This window comes from Neolamprologus brichardi, chromosome 3 (assembly GCF_056152115.1).
Source record: "Neolamprologus brichardi isolate AB-2024 chromosome 3, ASM5615211v1, whole genome shotgun sequence".
NCBI lineage: Eukaryota > Metazoa > Chordata > Actinopteri > Cichliformes > Cichlidae > Neolamprologus > Neolamprologus brichardi.
The window spans coordinates 29,164,489-29,176,097 of record NC_142106.1 but is presented as its reverse complement, the minus strand read 5'-3'; the positions used below and the strand labels follow the sequence as shown (position 1 = coordinate 29,176,097).

General features: G+C 38.1%; 1 protein-coding gene across 1 annotated transcript; it reads left to right on the top strand.

Annotated features, from left to right (window-relative positions):
* Positions 1-693: 693 nt before the first annotated feature.
* LOC148104146 (uncharacterized) lies at positions 694-6,405 on the top strand. Its single transcript, XM_087836010.1, has 7 exons — positions 694-919; positions 1,328-1,461; positions 2,162-3,286; positions 3,833-4,069; positions 4,167-4,391; positions 4,668-4,731; positions 5,333-6,405. Exons 1-7 carry the CDS (start codon positions 742-744, stop codon positions 6,403-6,405), a joined length of 3,036 nt encoding a protein of 1,011 aa, XP_087692136.1. The 5' UTR covers positions 694-741.
* Positions 6,406-11,609: the final 5,204 nt, after the last annotated feature.

The following is an 11,609-nucleotide window of genomic DNA, read 5'->3' as shown; positions in this document are numbered from 1 at the left end:
ACACACAGAAACTGCACAGACACACTCATCTATTCACATCCACCCCACGGATGAATGCCTCCCGACCATAGCCAGCAGCCCCGTTGTTCGAGATGCAGTTAACCCGTCCCCTCATCATCAGTCAACCACAGCGTCAGGTAGGACGGAGGAAATGGGGATGTAAGGACCGGCTTGGCCATGTTAAAATAGTCTGTTGGGTGCATGTGTTGGTGTGCGTGAGTGAGTGAGATGTAAAAAGTGAATATGACATGTGAAAACTAGAGCGGAGAACTGTGGCACGATAATGAATGGCTTTTCTAAAGAGAGAGCATTGTTCTTACCAAAACATGTTGATATCTTTGGCAAAATCTATTTAGAAGCGGCACGTGTTTACCTCTGCGGATGTCTGTTTTTTTTGTAGTATCCTGCTGTTCTGGCTCTTGTGAACAACTAGTTTTAAAAGTGTTAAAAAGCAAAATTAGTCATTACAGAAGCATTTAATACACGTACTTGGATGAAGAAACTGGTTTTAGATGGTTTCGGTACGGAGAGCTTTGGAAGACTGGTTTACCACAAAGGTGTAGTTATTACTGTTCTAAATTTAACATCACCTGCAGGCGCGTTTGTTTAATCACGTGACCTTTATGACGCACAAAGGTGTTTGTGCACATTGAGGAAGCTTGCAGGATCAGTCCTTTACTCCGATCAGAGAGTGCTGAGCTCTTACAAATCGCTGCTTATGTTTGGTTCATTTACAGCGGGATGATGGCTGATCAGACCCAGCACCCGGTTTTCTTTGAGTGTGAGAGTCTTAAAGAAGAACATCTGACGAGAGTACAAAAATACTTCGGTATTCGCCGCAAATCGGGCGGAGGAGAGTGCGGACCGGTGACCACAGTGGACGAAAACCTCTACAGTGTTGCTTTCCGAAATAAAAAAGGTAGGTTTATTATGAATTTTAATAGGTAAATATATTTACCTATTTTATAATGTACGGACACGAAATATCATACAGTAGTCGAAGTCTCTAAATGACCATTTATTATTTTAATCAATAATTATATTTTGTCTCAGTAACCGTATCAGAAAGTTTTTGCTGTTTAGGAGCTATTATACTTTCACAAGTGAGTTAATGGTGGCAATGGGACACGTAAGAAAGGAAACGCAAAACAAAAGTCTGTCCGGAAAGCGAAACCTAATATTACACAACATTTGTTGATCAGCAGCCGACAGTGGGTGAAAAGATAAGAATAAAGAAGAAGGAAAAAAGAAACATAAAAACGAAAATAAGTCACATAAAAATAAATTCTACATGAAACTCAGTTTGTAACTTGAGATCTATTTATAGATCAGCAGCGAGTTCTTCAGAGATCAGAGCATGTTTTGGAGCTTGAAGATTGTCGTTTGGTGTTCACTGTCCGAGAAAGTCTGCAAAATTCTACCTCCTCTCACTTCACCACCCCCACTTCTGCTCCAGCAGAGGTAAATTTCATGTTTTGATTTAATCAAGATCTTTGACAGTTTTATGGATCCATATAGAATCAGCATTGTCCATTTGATTATAATATTAATATAAGCAGAGTTTGCTTTCTATCTATCTATCTATCTATATATATATATATATATATATATATATATATATATATATATATATATATACACATATATCTACACTGTAAAAAAATTTAATATAAAATTATTTTTCTGTGTATTTTACAGTTTTGTACTGTTCTTCTAGAATATCATTAAATTTACATAAATAGACTGTGATTTTACATTTCAAATGTAAATTAATGTAAAATAACACATAATTTTATTGTTTTTTTTAATGTGTTTGTCTGTACATATGCATATTTAAATTGTTAAAATACATTCACAAATGTATCATAATTTCACAAATATTTGTCCGTCATTTGAAAGATTGAACTGTTAAATTCAAATGTAATGCTATGGAAAAATATATAAAATGATTCTTATAAACTTTTTTTTACATCGAATAATAATTATTATTACTGTTATTTAGGGCGATCGTGGCTCAAGCGTTGGCAGATCGCCTTGTAATCAGAAGGTTGCCGGTTTGAGCCCCTTGAAAATAATCGTATTTTCAATATATATATATATATATATATATATATATGTGTACACATAAGTAAGGTGGTTTGCATGTCTTTCCCAATCACAGACTCCTGAGAACATTCCTGCCTCGTCTCTTCCACCAAGTGATGAAGAGTATGAACTACATGTTGATAATTATCTCCTTCGTTACCTGAAAGAATGTCCACATGCTCAGCAAGAACTTGAGAACATGCTTGCCTGTTTAGCCTGCTCTGCTGAACTTTACTGTGAGGAGGGGAGAGTTTTAGTCAGGAGGCTCGCTCAACCTGGTGCTGCAGATGAAGTTAGTGATTGGAAAGCTGAGGTAGACGCTCTCTTTAGTGGCTACTTGTGCCATTATGAGGTAAACCCTGACAAAGTTGAAGCTTTGGTTCAGTCCAGCAGCTCTTGTCAGACTGCAGGTGAGGTGAAGGTGTACACAGATGAGTCTGGGATGGCTGTTGTTGTTGGAGAACTGTCTCTGGTTCATGCGAAGCAGCCTTCAAGTTTACATGACAATATGGCATCTCTGAGTTTGAGTGAGAAAAGCACAACCATTGCTAGCTACAGCCTTTGTGATGGGCTCCAGGTGTTTGTGTGTCAGGGTGACATCACCAAGCAACACGCTGATGCTCTGGTAAATGCAGCCAATCAGGACTTGGAGCACTCTGCAGGTGTTGCTGCTGCACTGAGTCGAGCTGGTGGTCCTGAAATACAGAGAGAGAGTGATGAATTAGTGAAGTGTTTTGGGAAAATTTCCATAGGAGAAACTGTAGTGACCACAGGGGGTAACTTAAAGTGCAAGAAACTGCTTCATGCAGTTGTGCTATCAGGTGGAAAACCAAGTAAGAGATATAAGATGTTACTGGAGAAAACTGTGCATTCTGCTTTAAAGTTTTCTGAAATAATGGAGTTTCAGTCCATAGCCATTCCTTGTATCAGCTCAGGTGTCTCTGGGGTTCCTCTCACTGTGTGCACTGAGGCAACTGTTGCTGCTGTGAAGGACTTTGGCAGTGTGGGAGGTCGAAGTGTGAGGAAAATCATCCTGATTGATAACAGAGAGGAAGCAGTGAGGGCCATGCAGGAAGCATGTGACAGGCTTCTCCAAGGGATAGAGACACCTGATGAAGATACAGCAAGAGGAGCCACTGCCAGAGCTCCTGGAGGCAGAGTCCACGTGGAGGTTATTCAGGGATCGATCGAGAGCCAACAGGTGAGAAACGTTGCTGATAAGATAGATCACACCAACACAAGTTAGTTAGTTTAAATTGATCATTCACTAGCTGGGCCCACATCCTCATTTTAGGTTTACTGTGACAATATATGTAAGCTGTCCACTGTAGGGATACTTGGAGATTTTCTAGTTGTAATTACGTTGTACGTGACGTAAGTCTTAACAAATTATCCTATTTATAGTTACTGAATGCAGTACTGTTAACTCACAGACAGTGTTTTAGTAGGTAAAGATGAATGTTTGGACATGAATTGAGCTGTGGTTTGGGGAAGGCCTCGAAGGGGACTGGCAACGGCTCCCATGCCTGGCAGATCCCCATGTACTAAATAGAAGTGAAGAAGTTAAAGAATTAAAAAGGGAAGGCAGGGTGGGACACATAAACGAGAATGAACAGCTTGCAGAACTGGGGGAACCAATAGACCCAGAAGGAGAGTATTTGGAGGCGTGGTCTCGCTCTTTAAATTTCGATACATAATCTCCAATTTACATAAAACACATTTTCTAAATTGCCTGCTCTTGTCCTAGGTGGATGCTTTGGTGTCTCCTATGGTTGGCCATGATCCTCTCTCTACCCGTGTTGGAAATGCTTTGTTTGAAGTAGCTGGACCCCAGCTGACCACAAGGTTTAGAAAGGAAGCAGGCGATGAAACAATGCCTGGTGACTCAGTACTGCTGGAGGGCTTACCTGGACTTCAGTCTAATGCAGTCTTCTTCCTCAATCTTGTTCCCTGGGATGGTGACCCAGACGGAGTTGCAGTCCAGGTGAGATAGTAAAGGAGTGATTTTATTATTCTTTCTGTTTGTGAGGACATTTTTTAATGAAGCCATTTGTCATAATCCAATATTGTTATGTCTATAGGTTCTTCGAATGAACATCAACACAATACTGTCTTCTTGTGAGAAGAAAGGATTCACATCTGTCGCTCTTCCCGTCCTCGGTGCTGGGATGGCCCTGCAGTTTCCTGTCAGTGAAGTGGAGAGAGTGTTAAAGGAGGAAGTTTATGTATTTGAAGAGGAACGAGCAGGCATCACATCATTTCTGATCCGCATCGTCATTCACCCCGATGATGAGGAGACACACGAGGTTATGACATAGCACTATTCCCTAAAACTCAACTACTGAGAATTATGACGCTGAGAGTCGAAGAATGTCACCAACACTAAACTCTTATATTGATTTGTGCTTAAAAAAAGAAACTCTGAATATAGTAATCAAATATATTCCAATAGTAAAAGCTCATTTACCATCTCATTTGCCAATATCAGTCAGCAGGGTCAGTCTCATCTGACCCCAGTATTATGTGTAATAATATACTGTACAGAAATTGTTACTAATGCTGTTAATTTGTTGTCTTTACAGACATTTGGCTCTGTCCAAAATGGCAAATTCACTGAAGATTTTCACCACAAAGACCCAGACCAAGGTGAGTGTAGGAAAATATATACAACTAAGAATCAAAACAGTGTTTTTTATTTTATCTGTTTTTTTCCTTTTGGGCATCTAAAAGTCTTGAGTTAAAAAAGAGACATCTAAAACATCAACAGGGAATTACTACATCAGTTAGAGAATATCAAAGACATTCAGTCCATCACAGTGTACAAAATACACAGCATTTGGACAACAGCTCAAATACCCGAAAGTTTGGATGATTCAGACAGTCTTGCATTAACCCTCCAAAGACTGAACAAAAGCTTGACCTAATAGCTTGACCTAATTATCATTTAGTGTTCAGGTCTCATATTATCCCTCCTGCTACAGACCCATCTGTTCTCACACCAACAGTGACAGTGGTCAACAACCTGAAACCCACAAGTACTCTGGATATTTATAATAACCGACCAAAAGCTTGACCTAATAGCAAACTGCATTCTCCTCTTATTCTTTAGTATTGACTCTGTTTCTGACTAAGCCTATACTGTAAAATCTGCTTCCTATTTTAAACCTCAAACCATGACCAAAAAGTATTTCAAAGGCAGCAAAAGTAAGAAACAAATGTACTGAACAGAGTCAACTTTCTCCTCTAGAGTCAACAACAATGAGGCTGGTCCTGCTGGGAAAAACTGGATCTGGGAAAAGTCACCTTGGTAACACCATTCTTGGAGAGGAGCTTTTTGCCACTTATGCCTCTCCAAACTCTGGAACAATGAAATGCCAAACAGAAACCAAAACAGTCAATGGAAGAAGCATCACTCTGATCGACACCCCTGGTTTCTTTGACACAGAAAGGTCTGAGGTGGATTTGAACTCTGAGATAATGAGCTGTATGACAGAGTGTGCTCCTGGGCCTCATGCTTTTCTCATTGTGCTTCGAGTGGATAAATTCACAGAGCATGAGCAGGCTGTCATCACTAAGATATGTCAGTGTTTCTCAGATGAAGCTCTAAAATATGCTGTCGTTGCTTTCACTCACGGTGAACAGCTTGAGAAAAATTTTAAAATTGAAGATTTTGTCAGTCAGAACAAAAATCTGAGTGATCTGGTGTCAAAGTGTGGAGGTCGGTGCCACGTCTTTGATAACAAACATTGGAACAACAACCAGCCAAATAACTACAGGAGCAACCAGTTCCAGCTGGAGGAGTTACTGAAAACAATAGAAAAAATGGTGGTGGAAAAAAACGGAGGCTACTACACAAATAAAATGCTGGAACATGTGGAGACGGCAATACGAGAACAGGAAGAACACATAAGACAGTCAATGCCAGATAAAACCCCAGAAGAGATCAGAAAGCAGGCTAAAACTAATGTGATCAATAGGTTTCTGATCCAAATGGCAGGGATTGGAACAGGAGCTTTGCTAGGTGTTTTTTTCGGTGTAGTAACATTGGCTGAATTTGCTATCAAAGCTGTGACGAACCCACAATTGGTGAATGTCGCAACAAAACTTTCCAGATTTGTGCCAGCTGCACAGCAACAGAATGCATTAGTAGCTGCTGGAGCAGTAGGCTTGGTTGGAGCAGCAACTGCAGGAGGAATAATGGGAGGTGTAATTGGAAATGATGCAGCTAAAGATTCAGAGTCACTTTCAGAAGCTGTACAGAAAACATATAATGCTGTACAGGAGGAAAGAAAATCTCTTACTCATGTAAGATTTTCATAATAACCAGGTACAGTAGTCCTTCGTTTATCGCGGGAGTTACGTAAAAAAAAATAAAAATAAATAATAACCAACTTTAATTTTTTACAGTTATTATAGATGTTTTAAGGCTGTAAAACCCATCACTACACACTTTATACACTTTTCTTGTTGTGTTTGACATTTTTGTGTTTGTTGGGAGAAAACTTACAAACACACAGGACAGCTCTTCAGAGTCACGCTGTTAGCGATTGAAGATTTATGTAGATTTGACTACCTGAACTCATTCTGTACAGGAGACACGGCACGAGATTGATTGGCAGTGGTCTACAGGACGCAGAACACAATGCGTTGTTAAAAAAGAAAAAAAGAAAGCTGTAAAAGGCGTTACACAAAATTAGTGTTTATTTGGAATCTGGTTTTTGGCAAACTATCATATATTTAGTCAGCTGTTTCCCTCCTTCATGAAGGAGATTTTGTTCTTTTGTTCACTTTAGCACTTTATCTACTAACATTTTGTTTTATCTTACTCCCCTTTGGTGGTGGGAACATATTGTTTGGTGTATTTATGTTCAATAGGTTTGTGATCCATAAACAACTAAACTGTTGAGCTTAAAGATTCTCACAACATCTGTGAGTGTGATAGCTGTGTTTATGGGGTTGTTACTTGAACTACCTAGTGCCTTGATTCACTGTGATCATAACTTTTCATACAGATGTGACTAAAGTGGAAGAATGTTTGAGACCATGAAACACATCAAACTTTAAAAACAATAACAAAACACAACAGCACACTTAAGATTGAAGAAATTAGGTTTTGTTTGATTTTTCCCTGATATTGTCAAATCTCTATTTTAACTTAATTGTAAAGTATCTAATAATAATAGAACTAGCTGATATGTGTATGCTATATTGCTGATATGTTTGACAGATCAAAGATGTCTTATTAAGCAATAAAAGCTATAATTTCTGACAAGGTTTCCCATTTCCCATGCCACGGTTTTGCTGTTGTTGTACTGCACTTACATGTTGTGATCAACAAGAGACACTCTAAGAAAATGCTTTGATTCATGTGATGGCATTACCAGCATTAACATCAGTTTTATTCATATAGTCCCAAATCACAACAGCAGTCTCCTCATTGTGATTTGTAAGGTAAAAACCTCACAATAATGCAGAGAAACCCCAACAATCAATGTGAGCAAACACATGGCAACAGTGGTTAGGAAAAGTTCACTTTTAACAGGAAAAAAGCTCCACAAAAACCCGGCTCAGGGAGAGGGCATCCATCTCCTGTCACCATTTAAGGGTTAGGAGAGGTAGACACCTGTTAATAAGAGCAAAACGCAGAATGCAGAAAGATGTATAAATTAGGGATGGCACAATACCACTTTTAATGTCTGATACCAATATCATAAATTGGAATATCTGCCGACAAGAATATGAATCTGATGTAGTCTGTTTATAATCAATAAAAAAAATTGCATTTATTTTGCTGAATGTTGTAAAAGTTCATACTAAAAAAAACACTAAACACTATTATACTTGTATTAAAAAAATAAACTGCACCCAAAATATTTTACAGTTCAACATTATTAATCTTTTTATTTGAACTTTTAGCAGAACTTTAAATCTAAATATTTAAAGTAATATTCCAAAGTAATTTAAAATGTGATTTTATGCAGATTTCGAAAACTCTTTGGTTCTGAAAAAAAGTGCAATATTAGCACAGAATAATGTTTATATTCAACAAGTTGTCGAATGGATTCCTTTATACTTACAGCTTAACATAAATAGACATCCAGAGTGGAAAGCATTGCAAATAAATGCAAACATGGCTTATTGTGACACTTTAATCAAGATGGATGTCAGTGTAAGCTCTTTCTATCAAATTTAACCTGAAATTGAATTTTTTGTAATTTTGATACACAACTTAATACAAGTATGAAAAAAGTGTTTTCTTTTTATTGTTGTTTTTTGGAATCATGAAACTATTTAGCCTGCAACATTGCGTTTTGCAATGTAAAACTTGAGTCTATCCAGTGTAAGGTCAGACTTAGCAACGACAACGCAGAGACGTCCAAAATGTTGAGTAAAGAAGAAACACTGAGTGCGGGGCTGTGCAGAGATTTTTGAAGGGGCATGTGCTACAAGTTTAAAAGGAACAAACAGAACTGGGGTGACCCACATGTCCCAATGTGTGAAATGACTCTCAAGTCATAGTAACCTTAGGTTTGTCTGTCTGTGACCCATTGTTCTGCTTGGGAAGTAGACAGAGAGAGGAAAAAGGAATTCATAGAGGTCAGAACATCTCTGCCCCTACAACCTCCCTAATTGGGTCAATGCAATCATTGAGGAAATGGAAATACTTTTAGGTTCTATTTCTCTTAATCGATGTTTATGGATGTTTGTCTATGTTCGCTAAATTCTTACTCAAACTTTTTTAAAATGTTCATATCAATACACTAGGATGGACAGCAGCTCCAGATAGACTAGAGAAGCCAGCCACAGGTTTGGAGAGATGAGAGGGGGCTGCACCTGTGACATCTAGTTTTGTGAATCAGTTTTCCTGAACACTTTTTAATCTTGCTAAACATTACTAGCTTGCTCAATCTAATAAAGCAGTGTTTTCGACACAAGTCACTGTTAGAATAATGTTATTCACAAGTTCATTCAGACACGTTGACACAGTGACATCTGCTGGCCAGTTTGGCCGTACATTTTAGTGGTTCTGTGAATCAGTGATGCAGACAAACACAGCACATTTTCAAACAAACCTACTTGTTATACCTCACTCAGTAACTGTGATCAACATGTTTCTTATCTGTTATGGAAATTGTTAAGGAACAGTTCACCTGTATTTAATATATGGGTTTTTTCACATTTCTTTAAATGGTGTAAATGTATTCTTTAGGGTCGTGCAGTGTGTTAGTAACAGATTATAGTGAGGATGATGTAAATATTGCAGCAAATAACATTTCCTATTAAAAATTAGACAAAACAACAACAACTAGAGGACAGACAGAGTCAGGGTGATAACCTGTCCTGCTTTTTTTGTCTTTAAAGGCAGAGGCGGTTTTCATTGAGATGTTTTAGCAAATGGAGCTCAGTCATTGTTTTTCTCGCTTTCTCGCTATATGACAGTAATTCAAATAAGATATTTGTATATTATTTATGTTTCTTTATATTTATTTAATTACACTTTACGCACTAGTTTAAACGCTGGATTCCAGTGTTCAAGTTATTGACCTGTCTATAATAGTGACATATAATGACATCTTTTTTGTTCTGTCTGGTCTCTTATCTTATTGGATGATGTTCACATATGTGTGCTTGTGTGTGAATGTGTACATTTTTGTATATGTATGTGCATATTTGCATGTACACATATACTCTTTACAAACATATATGGATGTCTTACAATCTTTCTTCAATGTTTTCATTCTATCTATTTTAATTCTTTTTTATTATATTATCCCTCTATTCAGCACTTTGGCCGACACTTGATGTCTTTTAAATGTGCTATATAAATAAAGATGACTTGACTTGACTATTCTGGTATTATAAACAGTACTTAGCAAACATATAAAACAACCTAATTTATAATTACATATACCTAACTAATAGGGTTGCCAACTCTCAGCAAAAAAGAAAAAAAAATAGGGAACCACTCCCCCGCCCTCTGCCTCAAGATGCTTAGTTGACAAATCGATTTTAATTTAATGCATGTATAAAACAAATGCACAGAAATCTATTATTTTTCTCTAGTAATTAAATAGATTCAACATCTTTCTTCAACAGAAGTGCATACTGCACAGATGGTACCTTCCCAAAGGAAAGAATACTATAACTTACTGGGGTATATACTAACTAGACTTAATATTTACTGAATACAATAATGGATTTCTATACATTTTACATCGATGAAAACTTTGGTTGTAAGATCCAGATAATTATTTATTAAAAGCGAGACATTTTAAATGAGAATAACAAAGAAAAGTATTTCTTTGTGCTCCCCTTTCCCTGTTAATGCCCTACCTGGCCCCCCTGGCACAACTTTGCTAGACCCGCCCCTGCACAGCTATCAGCTGTCAGCTACTTAGAAAAGGATCCTGGTGTTATTTATTAGAAACAGTTCATAACTTCCCTTCAACTCATTCATGTCACCTAAAAGGTAAACCTGTTTCTCCATCACCTGTTCAGCTCTGAGGATCCAGTAAGGACATCTCCTGGTTTCATCCTCATGTTTCCCTCTCACCACATATCCAAACCGATATCATGACCAGCAGCTTTTACAGCTCCAGCAAACATCAGCTGATACTAGAAATTAATATTAGATAAATTCTAACAACAGCTGATCAAGCTTAAACGTGCTGCTGTTGTTTGGCGCAACCTCTGTTGGTTTCTTCTTTTCGGTGCAGAAAGAAAAGCTCAGCTGATCATTGATTAGTTTCTTTTTTCTTTTTTTTTTTTGCCTGTCCCATTTGGTTCTTTAGCCGTCAGAATTGTTATCTGAAGACCAACAAGGAGACCCAATGGATTTATTTTGCCAAATGGATCATCATGGCATTGCCGTATTGGTCCATTTGATCGACCTATGTTTTTATTATTTATTTAATTTTATTTTCAGTTGTTACAGACGGGACAGACATGAGTGAGGGATAGGAAAGGGAGAAAGAGAGGAAGGAAAAGAAAAACAGAAGGGGAGAGGGACAGTGAGAAAGGGAAAAAAAAAATCTCCTGGATCAACTGTTGAGAGAAAAAGAATAGAAAACAAGCAAAAAAAAAACCAAAGCAACATACTAAACACAACACTATCGCATTAATCTAGCTAAGTGTAAACAGCAGTAAATACTAAATATTGAATGTTGTTGTGCAGCACGCAGGACAGACAGCGCACAATGTGCTTTGAAGTAGCAGCCAAGAAAGGTGTGATTTAAGTCTACTAACAGTGAACACCCGTGTGCACACCTGTGTGGATCGGTGCGCTTGTATTCAAATGGTTTCCCCATGTAATGGTCTGCAAGAGGATGTAGAGAGCCATAGCCCCGTCCCCCAGGGCATGAAGCAGGCATGGAGGAGATCCAGGCCCCAGACATCCAGAGGCCCCAGAGTGCAAGAGCCCAAGGAGGACCACCGAAGGGGCATCCATTGATTAGTTTCACGATTGAATTAGCAACTTTCTAGCTGAAGTAGTATGGCACAAATCAAGTTCCTTTTCATCTCAA

Bases quoted from the DNA above. Each gene is read 5' to 3' on its own strand.
- LOC148104146 (XM_087836010.1), top strand. From the start codon at position 742: ATGATGGCTGATCAGACCCAGCACCCGGTTTTCTTTGAGTGTGAGAGT. The intron at 920-1,327 runs GTAGGTTTATTA...ATCTATTTATAG, and splicing joins TGCTTTCCGAAATAAAAAAG to ATCAGCAGCGAGTTCTTCAG. The intron at 4,070-4,166 runs GTGAGATAGTAA...TTATGTCTATAG, and splicing joins CAGACGGAGTTGCAGTCCAG to GTTCTTCGAATGAACATCAA.